Source organism: Corvus hawaiiensis, chromosome 6 (assembly GCF_020740725.1).
Source record: "Corvus hawaiiensis isolate bCorHaw1 chromosome 6, bCorHaw1.pri.cur, whole genome shotgun sequence".
NCBI lineage: Eukaryota > Metazoa > Chordata > Aves > Passeriformes > Corvidae > Corvus > Corvus hawaiiensis.
In genome coordinates this window covers 28,306,908-28,333,624 of record NC_063218.1, presented here as the reverse complement: position 1 = coordinate 28,333,624, position 26,717 = coordinate 28,306,908, and the positions used below count along the sequence as shown (strand labels likewise).

At 36.1% G+C, this 26,717-nt stretch overlaps 1 protein-coding gene across 5 annotated transcripts in view; it reads right to left on the bottom strand.

Moving 5' to 3' along the window:
• Positions 1-26,717, bottom strand: part of PRKD1 (protein kinase D1) — a 119,984-nt gene that overhangs the window by 42,717 nt on the left and 50,550 nt on the right. For all 5 annotated transcript variants that reach the window (XM_048307401.1, XM_048307403.1, XM_048307399.1 and 2 more), the window contains exon 2: positions 14,678-14,816. In XM_048307401.1, the coding sequence (XP_048163358.1) occupies positions 14,678-14,816 (139 nt within the window). The remainder of the gene's footprint in view (positions 1-14,677; positions 14,817-26,717) is intronic.

Sequence of the window (26,717 nt, the reverse complement as noted above, 5' to 3'; positions counted from 1 at the left end):
CAGACTCAAACGAAATATTTTCATTTTCTTATTAAATATCTTGAACATGTATCAGATAGTCTAAAGAAATATCTGTCAAATGTTGTTAAACACTAATCACATACGCAAACATTTGATCTCATTCAGACTGCCATTTAAACAAGTTATTTGTGTGCTCACTCTTCACAGATATCAGGATGAATGCAATAGGTATTGTAGCCACTTAATAGAAATACTTTGTCTTTCAACAGAAATACATTCCTGATTTGCAACTGACAGAAAGAAAGAAAGGGGGGAAAAAAAAAAAACCAAAACCAAAACACACCCCCTCCCCACAACCCAGTTTTTTAATGGTTCAATTCAAAGGAATTCTTAAAAGATCCAAATACCCTGGCTTGTTCCTTGTCTGCTAATGAAAAGAGAACCAAAAATCTGCACACCGATCAAGAAAACATTTTTAACTAACTAGAGGAAGGTACCAATAAAGACCTATGCCCAGGCCTCAGTTGCTTCTCTGTAAAAAACTGCTACTCTTTCCCAAAATCATCCACAGAAAAATATGTTTCTAGCCTCAACCAGTCTTGAGATCTAATAACAAAAGTATTTAGAATACTATCACAAAAGTAGGATCCAATGATCCCAATAATATCAAAGTTCACTTTTAAAAAAAATTTTTACTAGACCAATCCAAACCATTTAACAGCTTGTTTATTTCAGGATTTCCCTTTCTTCTCCCAGGATTATTTCATAAAAAGCCACACTGAAAAAGCTTACTTAATTCATAACACTAGGACTTCATAGAATAGTCCAATGCAGACACATCCTGGAACTAAATTAAATAGTTTTGTATTTATCTAAAAATGTTAAGTCAGGCATATTTTCCACTCAAGGGCTTTCAAATACTTGCTCAAATATATTATTTTTCTATTTTTTTCCATACTACAGTGGTCAAATTCACTGTTAAGACGTTCACCCTGTAATGACAATGCTCTCCTTGGTCTACTGAAAACACTACTCATCACAGAATGGGTGAGAATTGGAAGACACCACAGTGGGTCATCTGGTCCAACTTCCCTGCTCAGGCAGAGTCATCCTAGAGCACATGGCAGAGGATTGCTCCAGATGTTTGTTGAAAATCTCTGGTGAGGGAGACTCCACAGCCTCTCTGGGCAACCTGTTCCAGTGCTTGGTCACCTGCACAGTAAAGAAGTTCTTCCTCATATTCAGGTGGAACTTTCTGTGCATCAGTTTTTGCCCATCACTTCTTGTCCTATTGCTTGGCATCACTGAAAAGACTCCATCTTCTTGACACCGTCCCTTCAGAACACATTTTTAGATGTTGAACAGATTTCTTGTGATTTTACTTCAGGACTTCGAGTTAACTATCTTTTTGTGCATATTGCCACGTGTTTTTCTGCAATTCCAACCACATGAAAGAGTATGTTGGAAGGGTCAAGCACTCAAAGCTTTAAAATATATTTTGATCTTATTAAAATACAAATAGATATTTATATACTTCACTTGTACAAAGAGAACCAAATACAGGCATATAAACTTTCCTACTTCATTTCATATTGAAGATAGGAATTTGGACAACACCCTCCCAGTAGACCACTGGTCTGTGAAGTTCAAGAAGGATTTATTTTTCTGGGCCTCTATTATTACCAGCACGCAGCCACAGGAGGAAAAGTTGTCACAGTCAGGCAGCAGACACCTGTATAGTCCTATCACCTGTGGGTACCAACTGTATTGCAATAGGTCAGCAGCTGGATGAGATCAAATTATAGATGTAAATCGTACTGGCCCTTGATAATTCACTTCCTCTTCTCTTGCCTGGTCTATGAAATCATGATATATATGTGAAGACATGTTCTTCAGCATTTTGGAAACTCCAGCCACAACACACTATGACACGCTACAACATATCTCCTCAGCAACTCAGACAGCTATAAACACAGCACTAAGCCATCCCATCTTTCTACTGGTCTCCTTCAGACTTTCCATCTGGAGTTTAGCGCCTCATCTCTGCTGTTCCAGACTATTGTTCATGGATTTTGCACATTTACCTACAACTTCATGAGGAATACTGTGATTAACATTTCTGATTCTTTGCAAAATGAAATGATCATGGAAAAGATACGTATGCATATAGGAGCCTTTTCAAGAATAAGTGCCAAAACTGGAACACTATGCCCTACCAGCTTCCAACAGAACTGCAATGTACACTTCTTTGCTATTGCGTCTCTAGCTTAAATTTGCACGTGCAAATACAAAATCAAGAAGCTTATGAAAACAAGATACTCAGTATGCATTGCTCTCCTAGGAGAAGACAAGGAAGACTATAACTACTATAACAAACTCAAGACACAATAGCCATGAATTTTGGTAACATATATGTGAAGTTTAGAGATGCAAACTTTTTGTTTACAGACTTTCCTGAGGTTGTTTCTAGAAGCATACAAGTAATAATCAAACCACTATTAAAACAAGGGATATGTACAATAAAAACAGTCTGAATCTCAATCTAGCAAAGGATTTATGTAACTAAGTTCATGACAATTGCTTTGCATAACCTAACATTATGCATGTATTTAAGTTCTATTTTGCATCAATGATGCTTACTAAATTGGAAGACTGGAGAGGAGTTTTACATTGATTTACTGGGTAGTTTTACAAATAGTATGAACAGTATACCAAAACCACAAATAGCCTAAAAAAAATTCAGTAACTCAGTTAACTTTAGTTAGTTAAATAATTTAGATAATGGATTGAAAATATATTACCTTAAAATAGCTTTAAAAAACTGGGGATTTTGCAATGTATATATTATTTTCTCTGTAGAAGCAAACCTGAAATCAAAATCTCCCATGAGTAGTTTTGCCTTAGGAAGTGATTCATACATTAGGTCCTCCTTTTAAACTTCTTCCTACCATCTAGTCAGTCAACTTTTTAAAATTACATGTCTAGGAAGCCTTTCATACAGCCACTAACACTCAAAGCTTTAACTTTCAGAATATTCCTGTTATTCACTGAAAAAAAACCAAACCAAAGCCTTGCTGATGAAGAGAAAGATATGTATATTTTTTCCAAATTAAATTGAGGCCTTTCTTGGTAATAAAAAGCTTCTGTAATCAGACTACCCTTTTGCTTTGACAGAGCACTGATGGGGTGAAGACAATTTTGTTGCTGTATGTTAAATTGTGCTGTAAAAAAAGGGGGGGCCTCCAAATATGGCTATAAGCACATCCTAAAAAACTTAATTACTCTGCAGAAAAGTTTGAAATATTATGTTCTTAATATAACACTGTTACCTCTCAGACTACCTTGTCATCATCTATTTAAGCTTTCCTAGTATCACCAAAACACAGACACTGAAACTTCAACAGTTTTGACAAGACTATTTCATCAGATCTACTAATGACTTGGCTGTTAATGGCTAGTACTCCTTGTTCTGGGCTCAGTAGGAGATCTATCATTCAGCACAGCTGGAAAGTAAAATAAGAGGACATTGCAAATCAGAGAGGCAAGGTAGGTCTTGCTTTCAAAAACAGGCAAATTATTTACTTCATCATTTTGTGTTCCAAGTCCAAAAGGGCTTTGAACTATAAGCAGAGGTGAGATCCTGCTATTACGAGTAACAGAGCTTCACACAATGGGCACTGTCATCTTACATCCTTGCCTCTCATGGCAGAAGAAATCATCTATCACAAGACTAGCAATATCTTGCAGCTATGAAAAGCAGGCATTCTCCTGCTACCTTCTGCCATTTGGAATGCATTTAAGAGTAATGTATCCTGTTGAGTTCCCACAGGCATTCGTAACTTGAGTCCTTACTTACAAGAAGTGCTGGCATCCATCACTTAAAAAATTAATATAACTCACAACTATACACTACTAAACTTCAAGCACTGCTTAAACCATAACAATTAAGGACTGCGTATACAGCTCAGCTGGACTAAGAGAAAGGAAACCATTTTATTCTTTTCAATGTTCCAGTCCTGGCAATCAAATACAGTTTGAGTTTCTGGAGTTTCATTTAAGTTAGCAGAGTTCTGGCAGTTCATACAGGCCAAAGACTCCATCTCTGATCACTAGAAATAATCTTTTCCTAGAATCTATACATGTACGTATTTATAATCATTCTGTTTCTTTCTTTGCTCTGCTCTGAAGTAGGGAAACTTGGATATGGAAAATTTGAATCTATTAAGCTTTCTGGATATGAATGTATTTTAGCACTCTAAATTTTACATGCAGGGAAAAGCCTTTGAATACAATAAATTTGATTTCGTTTTCTTTACCTATTATTGCTTTATCCCAATGCTTTAGGTAAAACCAGTTCTAATTAGGAATGCTAAGTTGACATTCTGTAGGAGGTAGGGACAGAGGGAGAGATACATTTTCAGAACTGAATTTGGAACTCTTGAGCAGAAACCTGCTATTGCTAATTGCAACTGGTACTGGCTAGTTGCAATATTTTTATAATACCCAGACTAATCAAAAGCTGCATGTTCTCAATCCTCCAGCGACAAAGATACAGGAAACTGAATCACCTGCCACGAGGCTGAAAACATGTTGTGCTTCTGCACCTGGACTATTTAGTTTGGAAACATGAGCTTGGGTGTCCAGAAAGCCAATGAGAGGGAAAAGAAAGGTCCCCAAAAAGAAACAGTCATGTCAGAAAGAAGGGGGGCTGGAAAGGCAAGGGTGAAAATCCTGCATAGAGGTAAGATGCTAGAAATAGGGGAAGATCCCAGAGATCAGACAGAGAGGGAAGCCAGAGAACCTCCATGCATTTTGATCAGTGATGGCCAAGGTTGGTAGCTGCATGTGGTGGTACAGCACGAACAAACAAGACTTTGTGCCCAGCCTTCCTTGGCCAGCAGCTACCTCCTTACTGAGGGGAGCAGTGGGCAGCTGGCAAATGTAAGGCTGGGAAGCGAGCAAATGAGCCAGCATGGGAGGCATCCAAGGTAGGATCTCATCTCCTTCCTTCTTAAAGCCCAGTATCCAGATTCACTATGGGCTGTTGTTTACACTGTCTCATCAGTGACATGAGATTTAAGTAATAAACTAAAGAGACAATAAACCATTTGCAATCATTTGTCCAGTGCTAGCTCAGAATTTAAAGGAGTGTTAATAAAAGATTAACATTTATGAGTCAATGTGCTTGATTCATCTGTACACTCTAAATTTTTAAAGTTCAGTTCTGATGTACTTCTATATATTTGTGAATGATTCCACAGTTTCAAACCTACAAACTATACAGCTCACTGTGTTTAAGTTCATTTGAAATCCCATCACACAATTGTTTCATTATGAATTTACCTATTTTTCACACAAGTGGAAAAACCAGCAATACCTTACTTCACAGCTTCAGGCCCTGTTAATCATAAAACACTGCAGAGGTATAAATTTAGCATAGGAAAAAGAAATTAAATACTCTGCAGGTTTACTGGAGCTATTGATGCAGTGTTCAAAACTGGTTCTGACTAATGGCACTAAGGAGCAGCCTAACATGAAAAATAAAGTCTCTTGCTCCTTTTCCATGCTCTGACCAATCTAAATTAGTATCTTAAAGTAAATGTTATGAGCCCTTTACATCTTTATTTCCTCTGACATTTTTTTTATGTTCTTCAGTGTTCTTTTCCAAGGATTCTTAAAAAAAAAAAATCTCAAAAAGAAGAGGTGCTCAAAAAGAATAGCACTTGCAAAACTTACTTAATTCCCACAAGTTTCTTTCATAAAAGGTCAAGATTTTTTTTTTTTTTGTTATATGGTGAATAAATGCTATTGGCTAAAAGTACAATGGAATTAAAAATACAATCTTATATTAAATTCAGTAAGGAATGAAGGAACCACCCCTGCATACATTAAATTATTTTTAACAAACTATATTGTTAACTATCTGCAAAAGTTTAGATATCTTTTAGAATTACCCTAAGAATTCATAAATATATAGCATTACAGAATAAATACAGCTGGGTTGTTTTGGGGGTTTTTTGCATAGTTTTATCAGATGTCCACAGGCCCAGATGGGACGCACGCAGCAGTACTGAGGGAACTAGCTGATGTCCTTGCAAGGCCACTCTCAACAATCTTTGAATGATCATGGTGATTGGGAGAAATGCCCAAATTCTGGAGGAATGCAAATGTCATTTCTACCTTCAAGAAGGGCAAGAAAGAGGACCCAAGGGAGCTACATGCCAGACAGCCTCACCTGAAGCCTCTGAAAAATGATGAAACAACAAATCCTAGAAATATATGACCAGTTCTGGAATACGCTTTAGTGTCTGATTAATAATGCTTTCTTAAGGTCTCAGACCTTTGATGAGACCACCAGAGATATTTAACAGAAGCATGACTGTATACAACCATTCAGTTTTCTCAGGCCCACTTGAATCTTTCTAGGATAACACTAGAAAAGGGAGAAGGGAAATTAAAAATGCTAAAGAAATGCACAAGGTGACATAACCTTGAAGAAATAAATTAATTATAGTTCTGAATTGTGGTTGACTTTTAAAAATTGTTTACAAAAATCCAACAATAACTCATCATAGAAACATCTCCAGTGCCTGGCCAGGCAGATCAGAAGGTCAAAATTATATAAGCAAAATGTTTAGTTGCTCACTAAAGAAGTGTTCTACTCACAACATGTTTACCCAGTATTTCCCCCACACACATAAATAACTAAAAATTAACACTAGGAAATGGTGATACTAATATTCCCCACATGACATTCTGTGTTCAGTTGCTGTGAACAGCTGTAACAGATGAGGAAAACCACTAGAGGCATGGAAGAGACTTAGATATAAGGAGAGATTAAAAGATTGGAATGGTTTTGTTTGGAGAGGAAATGAGTTAGAGTTTACTGGACTCAAGAAGAGGAGGAAGCAAAAAAACAAACCAGGAAACAAACATAATTGCTGCAGAATAACCTTCTGCACTACCAAACTACAGTGATAGAAGTCTTCATGTCCTAAAAAGCAGGAAAGCTCTCCAAACTTCTTTTTGGCAACAAGTCATATCTTAACTATGTTAACAGAAACATTCTTGGGGCCTCTTTAAAAGCCAGATTCCAGCTGGAATGACAATGTCTCCAGGTCTGAGTCACACTACCATCAAGATATAAAAACTAGCAGACTGCAACCTGTGGCAGTTCCTGTGTATTTTCCTCCTTAGTTGCCATTTCAAATTGTTATATTCCCCAAGGGAAGTAGGTTTGCTTGCTTGTGCTCAGACCTCTTTTAGCTACAAACCTCAAGCACTTCCTGAAAGAAGATGTGTATCTTACCACAAAGGACTGCAAACATAATTTATTGGAAATTACCATGAGACTGTGTATTTCTATTTGCTCTTTCAAAATCAAAGTCAGCAGTCAGCCAATGGAAGTAAGTCCAATGAGTTCAACAGTGATATTGAAAGATATATTTTTTACATAAGCCATTATTTAACTTGAAGCCTACTGCAGCACCGAGTTATTCAGACCATAACTTCAGAAAGACTTGAAAAAGTAGAGAAATTCTCCAAACACTAGGTTTTTTCCTGACATACATCTGAGCAGTGTAGAATACACTGTTGACCATGTGTATAAGTTGTCTGATGGGCAAGTTATTCCAAGTAGGTTACCCTTTATTTTTCAATGTTCTGCATCATTTATAGCTACTCTCTATTCAAGACCACTACTATCATTTAACGAACACACTGATACAAATGTTTCATCAAGCATGTACTGGTCAAAGAAACTATTAAATAAATCTATTAAACAAAACCCTGTATGACAAATCAAAGATTTTTCTGCTTAGCTGAAGCAAGGCTTGCTCCCCATTAAATTTGTAGCTAGTGAGAATGAACTGGGGAGGCAATTATTTGATGAAAGTGGATGGCGTCTGGTGAGGAAAAGAGAATTCTTTGAGTGGTGGCAGTTTTATAATTAAAAACTGTGTTAGTAGCAAAAACAACTGACAGAACATGAAGAACTGTGAAAAGGAGAAAAAAATTTAATTGAAGTTTTCTTACTCAAATATTCAAAAAAAATTTCATAAAGAGATGATTTTTTTTTTTCCTTATATACAACTTCAAGTGAAACTATAGCAGTGGTCTCCGAAGTGAGGTGCACACACCCCTGGGTATACAAAAGACAATCCATTAGGGTGCAGAAAGAAAATATTAGAACTTCAGCTACATATATAAATTATAAAGAAATAAATACACATATATTGAGGGTGTATGCGTGAAGATTTTTAGTGATGAGGTGCACAATAAAAAAATTTGGACTTTGCCACTATATCTTTAAGAAAAGCTCAAGTGCTATTAAAGACATCCTGTGAAATAATTTATAGCGATACCCAAGTTTCACACACCATAGATGTAAAGAAAGACTACGAAGTAAATAAATTTGTAAAGCAGTAAACAGAGTTGATGAAAATATGTTTTTGTCTTATCTTCCACTTTTTTCCATAAATGCATTTTTAATTATAAGCCTTCCATTTGATTCCCAAATGCTAATCAGATGATAGCATTGCATTTTAAGTCTAAATGAACACACAAATATCCATTAAAATATTGGACAACATACTGCAGACTCCCAAGTTTCATTCATCACCTCAAGTCTTTTGAGAAAGGATCATCTGACATGGGGGCTGCTGAAGTATAATACTTGAATAACATATTGAGTTACTGTTACTAAGAGGATTGTGTTAAACTCAGTCAAAATGATAGCATCTAAAATCTTTTTTAAAAGGGTAAATGTGAGATGCATCATATTAAGAAAACTGAGTAAAAGTTAATACGAAAGGTAAAAATAATTGCCTCACTGAGCTGAGAATATTTTAAGGAGAACAAGGGGTTTTTTAACTCCAGAGGCTTTAAAATAAATATAATATACAGAGAAAATCAAGATTTAATTTGGTCCACTTTGGAAGCTGATAGGCATTTTTTAATGCATTAACTGCAATTAATGGAACGAATCAATTCCACCTTTCTTGGAAAGCTGGATGTACAACTTACTGGGGTGAGGCCTGTTAAAGTGGTGTGACATGAAATATGTCTCTTTTCAGTGAAATCATGTGATAAGAATACAAAAGCATAAGAATTACTGGATCAGACAAAAATCTACTAAGCCTGGAATCCTGTCTTTTTGAAAGAGGAGTTCTCAAAGCAACATCAGCATTCTCTGAAGCAGAGAAGGTGACAAAGGTAGAGCACACAAGGGCAGTGATACTACAAGCCATTTTCTGTTTTGTTGCTACACCTGACACTTTACTAGTCATGCTTTCCAGATCATTCATGAATGTATTTAACAGCACAGACTTAAGTACCTTGCTGGTAACCTGCTTCCACTGTGAAAACAGCATGCACTCATACCCTTTGTTTCCTAAGTCATAAACAGTTATTTACCCATTTAAGCATTTACCCTGGTCTCTCATGAAAGCATAGTTTCTTTATGAGCATTTGGACTGAAAGTGTTTGTATTAAATCTGGAAAACCAAGTGAAATATCTCAAATGAACCGACAATTTCATTAAAGAGCACACAAACCGAAAATGTGCTCTCGCAAAAAATCAGACCATTAAAGATGTGTAAGGTTGGATATTTGATCTATTAGGTTGCAGTGGAACAGTGACCTCTCATATATAGGCACTGTCCAGAAAGTAACAATTAACACAGATATAGAAGAAAAGACAGTGAGGCAAACATAAACAAAGAAGGAAAGAATCTTTGAGTCCTGAGAACTTCAAACACAGTCATCTATCTGAAATTCATGACCCAAGAACGTTAGACTAATGAACCGTGAGGGACACAAAATCAAACAACTTTTACCTAATCACAAATGAGCCTTACCTCCATAGAAGAAGAAAAATGACAGCGAGAGAAAATTGTAAGGACATAGAGGAAGAATAATTGTTAAAGATATTATCTTAGACAGAATAAAGATATTTGTATTTCTCAAGACACCAAAAAAACAGCGTGTTACCATAGCCATGAAGGCACCAAGAGAAGGATGCTCTTCAATCACAACGAAGCAAAATCACAAACTGTGCCCAACTATGTAAGTACTATAAAATTATGTTCAGAGATATAACATCATAGGGTTTCATCTCAAGTTGAACTAACACTACAATCCAGTTATGTGTTGATACATGGCATTCACTGTAATTGTATAGCTATCCACAGCTTTTATTCAGCTCAGTATATTTTATCCTAGGCAGTATAAACTGTACTGAATCAAAATAAAAGGTCCGCATCTAACAACCAGGTGATCTACCATCTATGTGATATTATAACAGAAACAGCTTCTTAACAAAAGCAGTGGATCAATTCCTGCCCTCATCAGCTCAGCAAGGGAACATAAAATAGCTGCTATTTGACTTTCTTGCCTCAGGAATCCTGCCAAGTTGAGCACAACTGCTCACAGCAAGCAGTTGAAGTACATTCCACTAATTTGCACAAGATGCTAAGGTTTCATTGTCTGCTTTCCAGCAGCAGACAAAAACCTCTTACACCTCAATGTAACTTCGCCCAGTAAAAACAAGGTAGAATTTTTATAAACAAACCCATATTAAAACTGTAAATATACAAATTTTTTTTCTCTATATCATGAATAGACCGGGCAAATTTACACAGCAGTTTTTAATAAACTTCATGAAAAAGGTACAGAAGAGGACAAACTATGCTGGCAAAAACAAGTCTAAAGACATCTAAAGTAATTGTTTCCCTGAAGTCCTCAAAAAACAGAGCTTTAAAAAAAGAGTACAGATGTACAGCACCACAGCAATTAAGGGAAAAATGGCAAATACAGTTATTCTGAAAAAAGTCACAGATACACAGATGAAAGGTGGCAATTGCATCTACAGACAGCTTAAAATAACAACTTCGACACACCATTCATTTCAGAAAGGGGCTAACTCATCTACATTCCAGATCTCATGTAACAACTTAAAGTAAAAACTTGTTAACTATTTAACTTCTCTGCAAAGAAAGGGTACGAAGGACAGTACCTATCATTAATATCAATTGATTGGCATCAACAAATTGCAGTTGAAATAAATTATTTTTACAAGCTAGTCAAAAAAACACTGAAGGTCTTCAAAAACCTAGGAGTTAACTTCAAGAGAGTTTATCACAGCAAAAATAATCCATTCTGTTCAAATTTATTGTGATTTTTTGCATCCTTTCATGAGTGGAACATGAAAGTAAGCTTTCAGAGGTCCAGTTGAAGACTTCAGCAAATACTACTTGATCACATCAAGACTGAAGAACATTTTTCAGCTTAAACTCACTTCACATAAATATGCTTCCTTTTCTTGAGCAAACAGTAACACTACATTTTAGAGAGAGATCTAAGAAGACGTAACTTCTGGTTTCTTTTCCTTTCAGTGTTTATATATGACTAACTACTCATCTACAGCCATCTTGGACTGAAACTTTGCAACTTCTGTACCTTGCTTCCTGATTTTGGGCTGCCTACTAATTTTTGATAGTATTCTAATAAAAGGAACCCTTCATACAAATATACTTTGAAAAAAAAAAAAATCCTTTCTCTGAAGATTCAGATCCTTTCAGTCTGAAATGCAATAGAACTATGTAGATGTTGGATTCAGTGAACACATTAGTGAAGACTTCCACAGAAGTAGTAAAAATTTTTCCTCTTTTGTGTATCTGAAGATGAACTTTCCAACATTTTGAAGAAAAAATGAAATAGAAAATGCACAGCTAAGAAAACAGAAACATGGTGAGTTATGTGTTACTGCCGGAAGAGTATTAGTGATACTGTTCAATGAATGCCCAGCAGCGCAGCCTAATAAACCAAATGTGTTCACCGTACAAATATTTTGTTCTAATACATTTCTCAAGTGTTCCCACATTTCTATACAAACTCTATCAGAATCCCATAAATAGTGTTCAAACAGATATTTTAAAAAAACCATAAAATAAATGGAAGAAAATACTGTAACTAAAATAAACCCATATTTATTAGGCTACTACGATCATAATAAAAGTTCCCTTTTCCTCTTTTAATGTGCAGCTGACCAAATCTGTAACTCAACATACTCTATTGCTTCCACTCTTACAATAATGCTTGACCTTTCAATTCCAAAATGCCAGAATCTATACCGGCACTGAAACCACAGTTCATCTGGCTGACTGCAACAGCCTGTGCTTATCTCCTCTGGATGAGTCAGCAGACACACAACATTTGTTCAGCACACTACATGATTGTCGCGGTCCATTAAAATACTACTGCATATTGCACCAATGCAAAACGCAAGTAATAATGTTGAGTAGGAATAAAAAGCACAGTAGGTGCTGCAATATGAGCTGCGTAAATTTCTTGTGTTTCACCAGAAATCTTTAGCTCTAACACAAACTGTTTCAGTTATATTGCATGACATCTGCAGGTACAACTTCCTTCCCTAAAACAGACTAAGGTGCTTCAGCTACCGTGAGCAAAACCTCTCACCTGTAAGTTTTTCTGTAGAAAGTTTTCAGCTCTTTCAAGAACTTGTAATATAAGCTCTAAGCCAGAAAACTATCACATTTACTAATCCTTAAACTGCCAAGAACAGAAGTGTGGCAAAAAAAAAAAAAATCATCACAGGTGGTCCAGCCTTTTTAATAAAGTTTTAACTACAATGAAAAATAGAAAATGCATACTACTAGGATATGAACTGATTGTATAACCCTGAATACGAGGACTGACAATTCATCTTTCGCTACTCTGACCAATACTGACCTGAGCAATAAAAAATGAATGCAGTCGATCAGTACAGCTTTTGACATCAGATATCAGGGCCTCAGGGGATGCTGACCCAAAGCACAAGGAGTTTTCAGCAGCAAAGCCATAGCAGTAGCAATGTGTTCTACTGCCCCTTTTGGACATTACAGTCAAAAACAATTACCATAACATACCTTGAATTCACAGAACTTTAGAATGTATATCCTGTTTAGATCTCTATAATGAAGGCTAGAAATAAAACACTTCAATCAGTTCAACATATGCATCTGAACACATACTGCATTTCATTTGTCCTTCCACCACTCAAGCACTCAATATCATACACTGTAGTGCTAAAGGCAAATCTCTTCTGTTTTCAGAAAGTTTTTTTAATCCCTTCAAAATAAATTTTCAATGCATATTATTAAACATCCCAAAAAAGACTTCTTATGGCCCTGTATTTAGGCAGACTTTGTCCTTTAATTAAAAAGAAAAGATAACCCATCTACAGCTACTTTGATATGCACTATTGCAAAAATCCGTAATAACTTTAAACTATGTCTGAATATTTTTCAATTAAAAACTGCCTGCATTAGTTTGAATAATTCCCTAAACATTACAGACTATTTGTACAGTTCTATCTCTTCTTCAGTGTTGCAGAACTGGGAATACTTTCCCCCCTTTACATCACACAGGAATTGTCTGTGAAAATTAATTGCTGCATTTAGTTTAAGCTCATTTGGGGGAGGACACTAATGCTTTCAAGTGTTTATTACGGAAACGTGTTTAGTTTCTTGTATTATTTGAGACATCTAACTGAAGGTTTTCATTTGTAATAGTGCCATGAGTCAGGCAATGACATATTAGAAGTTTTATGTGCTGTCCTTTGCTCTTAGAGATTTAAACAGCTACTTCTCTAATTTTGGCAACTAGAAGGCATCTGATCTACACTCCAAAAGCATATAAACAATATATCAAATAAAGCACTAAAGTCCTTGTTAACTTTTTTCACTGCATCCCAGTTACTGAAGTGGAGTGATTATTTTCTGTGGGAAATATTAAGTTCAGATTACTAGTATCTTTTTTAAAGTGAAAAACTTATTTCCTGACATGGAAAAGATGAATGATGACTTACAGGAATGACATGCATTATTCCTTATTTCACTTTTTCCTATTCTAATCAAAGAATATGGAATAGGCTCCCATACAAGAAAACTATGTTCAAAAGCTCACTGAGTCTTCCACTCTTTTCAGCATCCATTAGGACTTGGCCTTTCTCTTCATTAATCCTACACTCTTCTACAGTTGCAATTTTTACTTTCATATGGCATATATGTCTTTGTATTTTTAAGCGATTTTCCAGATGCTCTGTGTGTTCCAACTCCAAAAATACAGCCCTTCCTTCATCCATCTTCCAAGTTTTACTTGTCAAATAACACCTTTACATCTTTACTACTGCACACCCATGTAAACTTTGCACCATTCCTAGTCACATAACTCGTATCTTCTTACATCTAAGCTTTTGACAACTCCTGTTGACACCTAATGACATCCTCAGACTTCCTCTACATTTGAGTCACATAATTGTGTTCTCCCATTCTTATAATTAAAGAAAATAAATCATGTAAAGAGTCAGAGCAGTCTTGGCAAGCATAATTCTGCAGGACTTTGAAAAAGCAATTACTCTATTTCCAGTGGACATTTTCATGGCACTCTACATAAAGCAAAAGGCTTATTAACATTGACCTGTTGCTTAACTAGTAATATGGATGAAAGAGGTTGTTACAAAATATACAGGGCAACAGAAAAAGTAAGTAAAAGGCATAATATGCCTATATACATCTGAGAAAGGAATCAAGAAAAAGGAAATTTTCCTTGTATGGACTCTCACTTGTGCTGGGTCAAAATCTAACTGGGAGAATACTACCCTGGGTATTTTCATTCACAAAAGAATGACGGTAATTTTCATTGGGTTTTTTGTTACCTGATAAGACAACTTCAACTAGGTCTCCCTCTTGGATATCTGCAGCTGATTTCACCAACTGGAGAATGTTTTCAGAGGTAGGGTCATGGCGGAAGAGCAAGATTTTGTCGTACATTCCATAGAAACCACATTCAGGAAACTGCAAATACAAACCCATGAGAATTTACTATGCTATAAAACACATAACTGTAAAATACAGAACTGTAAAACACAATTAATGTATAATGAAATTTTGAGGGCAGACTGGACCACTTCTCAGACTGGTACCAAATAGGATATATCTTTTTACACCTATGAAAATATTTATCACTGTATTCTGAAAATGTTTTTTACCCCAAGCAAGTAAGCTCATTTGCCTTTTTCTTCCTGTGAACAATGCAGTATCCACTAGGAAATGAGACAGAAGTAAATGTGTCCCTCAGCCACTGCTGGTAACTTTTTCTCACACAAGTTCCTGAGTAAAATCATTTAATTAGACCTGGAGCAGGTGTTTGGACCAGGTGTCCTTTGGAGTGCCCTTCTAGTCTATATTATATTATTCCATGATTCTATCATCTCTCCCCAGATGTCTGCCCAAAAGACGCTTTGAGGCCAAAAGAAATATATTTCAGCTCTGCCTAAGATGCAATGCCTAAATGATAACTCAATATGAAATATCTATTTTTTGAGACTGAAGATACCAGGCACATAAAACAATGCTTCAAAACAATGTTTGAAAACTTAATCATAATCATTTGTTTCAATGCAGAGAAATTGGAGCTTCAAAATCAGATTAAATCCTGTTTAAACTAAAGGTTTTTTAAAACTCTGAGGTTATAAAATGGAGATTATTATCTAGATAACTTCTTTTCCTTTTTTTTTTTGTTTTCTGCAGCACAAAAATTAGCATTTTTTTTCATGCTCTCAGCCCAAAGAACTAAGACGTTGCTCTGAAAACACAACCAAGAAACCCTTTCTCTGTTACAAAAGAATCCACTCAACTTTACATCAATGCACTACTCCGTGTTTTAGCAACATGCAATGAAAAAAACACAGTGACAAGTAGAGCTGGAGAAATAAACTGGTATGTTTTGAGGTTATACACAAACACAGTGGCATTCCTAAGAATGTTTTTTTATAGAGGCAGTGAAACATTTTTCTTCAAAATGAGAGCTACTGATCCTTTTCAAAAACTGCAAGGTTTTTCTCATTTCACTGGATTTCAGAAATACCACAGGCATTTCCCTCTAAATTCATTATGATTTAAATTGTTTGCTCTCTTTATATTCCCATTCCATTTGCTCTTTTCAAATAGGTCTACTTTTTCTACCTAAAAGAAGTTATTTCCAATATTACACATACTACGTATGTATGTAGAAATATGTGTATTGTGAGGTATAATTTAGTACATTATGCAGAAAAAAGTAAATTCAATTGCAGCATTTTTTGATAATTTATATACAAGAAATATCTTCTGTTTGAATTAGTTTTCCCCAGATACACTACTCGCATGTCAAAACAGTCATTTTGATGGGGCGATTATTCAAACATTTTACAAGGACCAACTGTTGCAACAGTGACAAAAATTCCCTCAGCAAAGCTTATCCCTGCCTACAATAATGCTGATACACACAGACCAAAGTAAACAAAAAGCAGCCACGATGCTTGGTACTACACCACCATGAAGAGCATTCAGTTTTGCTAAACACGAAAGAAAATAGGGAAACCATGGTATTGGAGCTAAATTCCCCAATACTAATAAAAGGCCTAATAATAATATATTAATAAGGCCTAATAAAATACTAATGATAGCTGCTTAAAGTGCAGTTAAATGGTCATTATAATTGCCATAATGAGGAAATGCAGCACATCTGTAAGAATCAGGAGTGGAAGACTTCTTACATGGGGTTCAGACACAGGATGTATTTCTGGCTGCTTAACAAGTCATCAGTAGTCATTAAGACATCGCAGCTGTCCATAAACACCTTGTTTGCCTACTCCAAGTGAGAAGTAGAATGAATCACTTTAATGGCCTTTCAGTGTGGTTCAGTCAAAGGTGCATTAGTTTATAAGTGAAACCAGATAAATGACCTTTACAGCATAATAACTTGCTTAACTGCCACACTTTAGCTGTGTATTTCAAATGTGTCCTGCCTCCCCCTACTTAGAAATAAAAATATCAGTTTTCTAACATGATCACTTACCAGCAATTCTAGGTTCCAGATTTAAAATTTAGCAAAATTTCTAAATCAACGCAAGTCTATCCCCAGTCTTGATGTTATTTGTTACCCTCCTGTTTTGGTTTAAGAAAATTTAAAGGGAAACACTCTAAAATGAGTTCTCCCCCCTTGTTTTAACTAATCCCTTTCCACCAATAAGGAGAAACAAAATACAAGTACATGTAAGTGAAAAAATAAATCTACTAACAAGTGAAACTGCAACAGGCAAAAAATAAAAGTAAATAACCATTAGATAGAAAATCACTTAATATCATGAACTCCCCCAGAACAAAGAGAACCCCAAAAAGGCTCTTTTCAAGATGGCACCTGCCACGGGCAACCAGTGTGGGGAGAGAAAGGGAAAATGGCATCAGACCCTGCCCCTGAGATGGCATCTTTGCAGGCGATCACACAGTCTGGGAGACGAAGGGAAGAGATGGTGGCAAACCCTCGGGAGGGCAGGAGCTTATGGAGCGGTTCTAGTGGCAGATGAGAAGTGCTGGTGCTTGCGGGGTCAGCACCACTGCCTGCCAGACTGATGATGTTGGTGCTGACGTTCTCCCACTGCGGGTGTGCTGTGGGGGGAGAAACCGGTGTGTCAGCACTGACACGGGGTGACCGGGCCCCAGCGACCGGCTGGCTTTGCAAAGTTCACTCCAAAACGGTTTTTGATTGCAAAGTGCAGTTTTTCCGAGTGGCTACTATTGGAAGCCCAGAAAAAAAAAAAAAACCAACCAAAAAAAAAAAAAACCACAACCACCCAAAGCAACCCCCTCCAAAGTCAACCCTTCACCTTCAGCAAAGGCTACAAGGCGAGAGAGACTCCATCCTTCCTGGCTCCAACTTGAAAATGGACCTTGGCAACACCCCATTTCCCCGCTTCTGTTTTCCAGCTGCCGGGTCCTAAAAAGTCAGTAACAATTTTTGGGCACAGATCGATATGGAATACAATAACATTTTGGGTTACCTACAACACTTCCAGTGTAGAGAGAAGAAATATTGGACAGTACACTTGGTCTGAGAATGAAAGGCTCAGTGCAACTGAAGAAAGTTCAACATTGGGCTCACTATAGACACTAGAGTTTGGAAAAGCTGATATAATTCCTTTAATAAAATCACTTAGGAAAAAATATCGTATGAAAATACAAATAAGAAGGAATGGAATTACTATTGAAGAGACTATCCAACATGCAATGTGAATCCCTTTAAGGCTTTATTTCTATTTTCCACATTCTTTGCTACTTAAGGACAATTTATTAGAGATGTGTAAGACCATTAGGAAGATACATCATTATTAGGTAAATCCTCCATAAACACAAAGGTTCTTTAGCCTAGACGCATTTCATGTCTGAGACACAAGCGTAATCAATTACAGTCTTGTATGTACTTAAAGACTGGTGCCAATAGGAACAGAATAATCCTTTTCTCCTCTGCACAGAACATTACGGATTAGCAGATCTGAAATACAGGAAGGGATAAAATACAGGGAATTGGACTGAAGACAAAGAAAGCTTTGTACAGCTAAGAAATTTTTTTAAATTCTTATCTGTCATCTTAAGAGTATCTATTACTGGAGAGCTTTTTTTAAAGGTTTTCAAACAAACATATTATACAAATGTCAGGAACTTGACAGCTGATCTTTCTGTTTTGGATAGAAGATTAAAGTAGGTAACATCACATGACATGAAAAATTTCCTATCTAGTACAAATGGATACAGTTTTGATCAACAGTATGGCTAAATGTGTATTGCTATTTTTTTATTTTATTTATTTATTACCTACTGTAAGTCTGTCTGTCCACAAGCAAAGTTAAATCTTGCATGTGGCTATCCAGAGTGATATTAGGCCAAAAAAAGTGCTGAACTTGGCATGACTGTTCTCAATAAAACGGTTATATCTTACAGAGGACAGTCTGTACTATACATCCACAAGTTCCATTCATTAATTTATGAAATCAAAGGAATTCATAAAATAGTTTGGGGTTTTTTTAGTTAAAACAAACTATCCTAAGAAAATGAACAAGTATTCTATTTTCTACAAGAGCAGTTAATGTTGTCCAGCCTTGCTATGTAGATCCCATTTGTTATTATGTTTATGACCCTGCAACAGCCTTACAGTGGAAGCCTGGTGCTGTTCCCTAACTGTATTACTGTCAAGCAGTAATGTACTGTAATGTACTACCAGAGGGATATTAGAGGACACTGTCAAAAAACTGCTACACCAGTTATACCATGTATAAACAACTACTAGTCCTAGAACAAACCATTGTCTAATCTGTAACATGCTCTTCTGCAGAAATGTAAATACAATACACTGTTTTTCCTCATATTGACAGTTGCATTTAAAAAAAAAATTATTTGCTCCTATGAAGAAACAAAATTCTGGCAGTAAGTAAACGGATTATTTACCACACTTAAAACTTCAAGGAAGATCCAGTTTGTGTGTCCTGTAGAGCTGCATTTATAAAGCAGACAGATGTAAGTTTGCAGGGTAAAGTTTTTAGAGGAAAATAGCATTCGTGTAGACAAGTAATTATGTCACAATACAGCCAAAATAATTTCAGCCAGCCTGATGAGGAAAACTTGTAATTTAGAGATCATCTCCATTTAAAAATCAGCATTCAGGGATAGCAGATGGGGACTGCTATCTAGCTATCTGCTATCTAGCAAGAAGATGTTTCTGGATCAAACTGCAAGTTATTTTTTTACTTTTCCACTTTAAGGTGAAAAATTAAACATTCTATTAAGAAGAGTATTCATTACTGTGGCTTAGAGCGATTACAAATGTATTCTGAATACAACCCATTTACTACTGGATAGTAGTGATTTAAATTTGTTAGCTTTTAAGCTATTAATAGTTACTGAATGTAGATGCAGCAATCATTCACAGACTGTGAATACTACTTTAGTACTACTTTAATCAATTACATCTCCACAAGAAGTAAAATGCATGTCAAAAGGTGTGATTACCCTAAAATTTTCTTCTAAGAATTTCAACAACAAAAACCTAAATGTTAGTTTTCAGTATTCCCACTCTTGCCTTCCCAACGTTTGTCTCATATTATGCCGATAATTTTTCTTTACATGTACTGTAATACAACCACAATAAAAGCATATTATTTAGGAAAAGCATAGCAGACTTTTATTCCAAACACTGAGCATTAAAAAAATGCTGTCTAAACATTCATATAGAACATGTCAATATTGTAGCAGCTTTTATGGTAAAAAGAGGAAGTGCTACTAGCACTCGAAGTCACCTGTAATAAGCACACTGAAACTGTGTGCTTCTTTCATTATCTAAAAATAATACATCACAATTGTCTACCCATAAAACCTTAAAGAAATAAAAAATAAAATTAATTTTTCCGATGAAAAAGACTGCTGATCAGGATCTCAAGTAATAATTTGTCACTGCCCAGCTTGTGGGCACTTTGGCAGCAGATTGTCCATAAAACACAGGGTAAAAGGAGCCTCAGCACTTATCTTCCTCAGCAGATACAAAACAGAAGCAAGCATTGAAGTGTTTTTACCCTTAGCAACTGTAAACATCTCAAGAAAATCCACCAAAATATTTCACCAATAACCAAAAAGAAGCAAAATGATTATGCAAATTGTGGATTTTCATTTAAAAAGCCTTCAAGTGATACCACAAAAAAAAATTGCAAAGTCAAATTACAATAACTAGAACTTCTATTTATAAGTATTCGATAATTCATTTAATCCACTACCCATTGCATCAGTCAGTAATTTCAATGGCATTGGTCCCTCCACATGCAAATACAAGCTGAACTATGTACATCCTTAACTGTGCGGTTATTAACAGTTGTTCTCAAAACAAGGATCAAAGAGAAGCTGACAAAAGAAAAGATTTGTTATATTTAAGAATCTATTTATTGTGACAGTCAAGCGGTTTAATTATTAGAGAATGGAACTTTACAAGACCTGATCTTTCTAAATACTAACATATCTCCAAATTGAATTGTGAAGCTTTCAAAACTTAATTAATAATAAAAAACCATATACACAATCATCTGAACGGACAACCTACTCAGCCTCCTTCTTTTCTGGCAAACCACAATTTAGAATGGAAATTAACTTCAAAGAAAGATAAGACTGTCTAAGGTGAAACAACTCTTCACCAGTTTGGTTTAATAATTATGTATTTGGAAGATTAGCACAGTAGATATGTCAAATGAAAACCAGATGAGAAATAAATTTCTTCCACATGAAGAACTTAACTTGGAAGAACTGGAAAACATGTACTCCAAACAACGATGATGGTTTCATTGCAATTAGTAATGTAGTCCAATAGTCAAAAAAGTCTGCTGCTGTGATAATTTTGCAAAAATACTTCTTTCAACATAATAAAATTCTAACATACAGGTAGACAGATTCTCATTGCTAAGAGTGGAAAAGAAAGAAAAAGTCATCTTCCTGTTTCTGTCTTTTTGTATGTTACTACAATATTGCACATCTCCTGTAAGGGTTAGTTTCTGTTGCTTTATTCTAGGAAGGGATGAAAGGTGTTTTTTTAATTTTTTCAGTCATCATTGAACTTTTCCTTAAAATTAAATTTGCCTGTTTTAGTGATGACTTCTTTTTTCTTCTAGATTAGTCAGATTTTTAGAAGCCCTTAGTGATTACCATAACAGCACCTGCAACAAGAACCTTGATAAAACCTAAAAGTCTTTTACAGCACAAAGATATTGATCCAGCACACATAAGGACTGTAGGCTAGACAGCGTCTTCAGAACATGTGGAGATGCTGAGTCACACTGAATGATATTTAACTTAACTTGCTAAAGCACAAGTAACCTTGACCTAACCTAAACAAGACTGTTGACCTGACCCTAACGTGATACAACTGTTTTGGTACAAAGATATAAATGTGCAAAACTTTTGAGACAATCACAATAACCAAACTGAAACATTTTTCTTTTATATTCTTAAAATAACAGTGCATTTTGTTTTTAGAAGCCAGAATTACCTTTCTCTACAGAGGTCAGAACACAGCAAAATTATGACACTGAAGAGCCAATGTTTCATCAAGAGGACTGCCTAAATTTTCACTTAGTTGTGGCAATCATTATTAACTCACTTGCAAAACTCAAGGGATTTTTAGAAGGCTCTATTTTCCAAGCACAAAGCTATCATGAAAACTTTAGTCTTATGCATAAAGAAAATACCACAAGACTTCATGGGTTTTTTTGTAAGAAACATCCGTAAGTATTCAAAGACTTCCTTCACATATACATTACTGCAGTTACTACTAAATAACACAAACTCTGAGTTTAAATAGAAGTTTACACTATGGCTATATAGAACATATGTAGCAACATCGGGGTACAAACAGGAGGTGGAGCTTGCTCCAGCAGTGGTGGCATCTCCATCCAAGATGTCACATTCTGTGCCCGAGACATCTCAGAAATGGTGACTCACCCTAGACCTTTCCTTTGCATTTGCACTTGCTAGGCAGACAAACAGCAAGGATAGGCAATAAACTATGTCCTTTCCTTTCTTTCCTTCTTTTTTATTTTTCCCAGGTAGTCTTCAAGTTATACAGGAAGGAAAAGGGTCAGAAAATGTAACGAGTAGTACTGATCAACTTGATGCTGCCTATGTTGCTGTACTACCCAAGACAGGCTCAGGTCAAGCCCATTTGTCACAGGTTCAGAAAAACAGACAAATGATAGATGAAAAAATATCTTGATTTGGAAAGGCAAAGGGGCAACTGAAGAAATCTTGAAAAGCGAGGAAGAGATGACCAGACCAAAGAAAATACAGTTAGAAGAGAGGCACGGGAAAGACCTTGATTGTCTCATGACCCTTGAGGACAGCAGCCAAGAACCAGATTTACAAGGGTTAAAGTGGTGAATGGGAACAGCAATATAGGTCTTTGCTCCTTTTTTGGCTTTGCATTCCTAGAAAAGTCTTGGAAAGTTTGCTTTCAATCTAACTGCTAAGTGAAACAGACAAGTTACTAAGAATACAGCAGCTATACCAGCCAGGAGCCATTCTCTGGATCCACAGCTAAGTGGCACAGAAATGGCTCACTGCCATATAGATGACCTCTTTCCCCAGAAGCAGGGAGATGACATTCCCCCTCCTTATTTTAAACACTCTCTTACACATGCTAGGACCCAAACTGCCTGGGCATCATCTGAAAGAATGTGATTTGGCACAGTTCAAACTGTAACAGGAAGCATGCAGTTAAACAACTGAAAAGTTTATGTGATTTTGGCCAATGCTTGAGCCTCTATTCTCATTTTGGTTTATTTCTATTTTAGATATAACCCCAGAGAACTATCACCATTTGCTACATTCCTAACATCCAGTTCAGCTTAATGCTTTACTGCAGGCAGTGTAATTCCTTATTTACACTATTCATTATTCCTTTTACCTTTTTACTACAACACTTGATGTACGTACATGTTCTATAAAGGACTTGATGCATGAAGAATGGAAGTTAGTAAGCAGTTTCCTAATAGGCCATCAGAAAGCAGCAAACTTATTGACTGCTTTATGATGTAAACAATAGTTTAGATAACAAATACGTACATACAAATATTTCACTAATTCTGTTTGCAGCGGTGATCTGCTGCAGAAATCAGCTTCCTTCATCTCTCTCAGATTAGGAACAGAGTATGTTGCCCACACACACTGACTTGGACTGGCTGTGGAACAATGAAGATCCACAGAGTTAAAACACAGCTGAGCTCCTTCACAGAACTATCCATGAAAACGAAAAAATATGGCCATGGTGAAAGATAGAAATATGGCCATTTTGGAGACAGCCTGAACTCTGAACAACCTACTCATCAGCCTTTTTCAATACAGGTTGTTTCCTGTGGCCATTCAGGGCAGGAGTTGTTTCCTTTGTATTTCTTTAAACAAATAGGTTCTCTTGCTACCTATGCCTCCTGCCACTGTATGTCAGTTCACCTTTTGTCACTCAAACTGCTCGCTGCCAAAAATACTGACTATATACCACATTACTCATGCTACTTCCATGCAGACTGAAGAACTCCCAGTTCAGGGCAAGCAGCCCTGGGTCTTCTCTCCCTGTTCCTGAATTGAGTCCGGCAAGTGGTTGCTTGCTGGGGTCAATCCACCACAGCAATTAAACATGAAAATCTAAAATAATAACACTTTTCTCTCAAACAAAGAGAGAGCATAATTAGTGTAACTTTTTGTTCTATCACAAGACACCAATACAGCTATCTCCATTTCCATAAAAAATACTGGATTTATTTTTCATTGAAACTTCTATGGAAGTACTTTACTCTGAATTACTATATGCAATGGGTTACGAAAAATATGTTGATTATATGCTGGAAGTTGATTTTCCTTAATACTGTGCAAAGACCACCTTAATATATAAGAGCTTTTGTCTCTCAAATATAATGTATCTTCTCCAAGACTAATCTTTTTTACTATTATTCCTTCAGCATTGTGTGAATATTCTATTACAGCTTCCAATGCAATGAAGACAATGCAGAGACAAGAACATGTAAAGAAAGAATAAGTTCAATAACTCAGAAATTGAGAAAAGACTCAAAATAATTTTGTCACACAAAAATTCTATAAGTTAATGTGCCATGCAAATCAAAACACACTTGTATAGCTGACTGCCCTAACATGTAGATTAAGAGGTTAATTCAATAGAAACATTTAGAAAAGTAATAATAATTAAATCACAACAAGAGTCAGAAGATAAAACTGTTTTTTGCATCCTGTTGGTGACAAAAATATCACATCTACCACATCTGCACATGCTGCATTATTTCCCTGAAAATTTTCACAGGCAGAAGCACTGAGAGGGAGCACTAACAGTTACTGTCTTCTCGGTTGTTTCATGCTGAGAGTTTGAGATCTACGCTGATCCATTAATGCCACATTTCTCTAAGACAACGGGGGACCTCAGCAGAAAGGCTCCCACAGTTCCTGTACATGTTCTCTGTGCAGCTCAACATTGTCCACCCCAGCGCAGAATTATGGAGCTTCCTGTGAAATGTTTAGGAGAACGTGACAACAAGTGCCAGATTGTTGACAGGCATCCATTTACGTAGATACTTCATGAACAGATTGCATTTCTCACCAAGGAGGTTGAGAAATGGAGCAGAAACTTTCATGCCCTTCAGCAAACAGGCAGAAAAAGGATGATGAATCACTAACAAAATCAAGATTTTTTTCTAGTTCCTTTAACATAAAAACATCTAAAGAGCCCCTTGCTCACAAGTATTGACTGCTTCTGAAGCTGTAGTCTTACTAGTTCTATGCCATATACTACATCTGGGAAAACAGATCTCTAATTTAATAAAGATGAAAGGAAACAAATTCAAGAGCCAATTCCATACACTACTATTAAAAAAACCAAAACAAAACAAACAAAGCACCAAACACCCCATTTCTGTGAGAGTGTCCCACCAGATGCATTTCAGCATCATTGATGCACTACATCAATTCAGGAGACACAGTCACCAGTCACGTACCTCACTCAATAGACTACACAGATGTAGAACAAGTGTCTTTGATCTTTTCACAGACTGCACAACACAAACTGCTTACATGCAGTCAAAGCTTCTGTTTTTGAGATAAGAGATCTAGAAAGATCTAACAAAGGTAAGAGACCTACAGATCACTCTCACTTCCTTATACCTCTGCTCTACTTTCAAAATCAACTTCATTTCCTTCAAGACAGATGCCAGTCTACATAATTGCTTAAAAATAATTTTTGTTTTGCACAGAAACAGAAAATAACATCTCTGATCAAGAGTACTAGTGTAAATAAGGTATTCTCAAGTATATAGTTTACTCCTGAAAAAGCAGAATTCCCTCACATTTCAAGTAAAATATTAAGAGAAAAAAATTAATTACTCTTTCATCCACTCCCAATATTAAATCTATATTCTTAGAGTATTAGGAAATACAGTAAGAGTCATTTGAAAAATACTTATAAAGGGCTCTCTCATACTGAATTTGATAGAAGCATGAATGTTTAACAATCATACTGGTTCTGGTTTTAGTACTAATAATTAGTTTGCTCTTTAGTCAGTTTTCAGTTTTACTTCCATTTATTACTAACTAGAACACCACCAAGTAACAGGATTACTGGGCTCCCTAATTCTGCAAGAAATATAATCAGGAGGGAATTCTAGCAGAAGGAAAGGCTGCGGGCACTCATGTTGGACACCAGTTTACATGAGCACCCTTACCTAGAAGCAGGTCTGTATTGAGCATCAGACAACTAACTTAGAAAAAAGAACTCATAATGCTGTGTTATACGTACTAATTCCCCATTCCAAAATACTAAGAGGAAGCTGTCCAGAAGACCTAGTAAAAAACATTAGAACAAAAGTGCCTGTAAATTATTGTTTTATGCAAATTTAGCATTGCTTTGTAGCTCTGAGTAAGCCATGTCATGGGAAGTTTGGGTTTCATTGTCTACAACACCCAAAAGGATTTTCTTGCCAAACACCTGCTTAGGGATAAGAAAACAATGTGATTTTTTTCTTTTTTTAACATGATAAAAAATGGCAGCTTCTATATAATAATACAAGAGCTATATATAGGCTTCTAGAGAGTGAATCACTCAGGAAGAGGACATTTGGGTTCCTGGCCTTCCTACCTAGTTTCAAAGGTGGACTGTACAACTTTTTGAATGCACTCCTAATCATGATACTAGGACATGGTCAGTAAAGAAACGGAAACCACTGAAAAGAGAATGGGATCACAAGCAGACCACAACAAAGTTTCTGTCTCTGTAATGGGACCATTTGCATCCAGTGCTTCCTTTAATTGCATGTATTCACTGCAGGAGCACACAGGGGCATAAAGATTCGA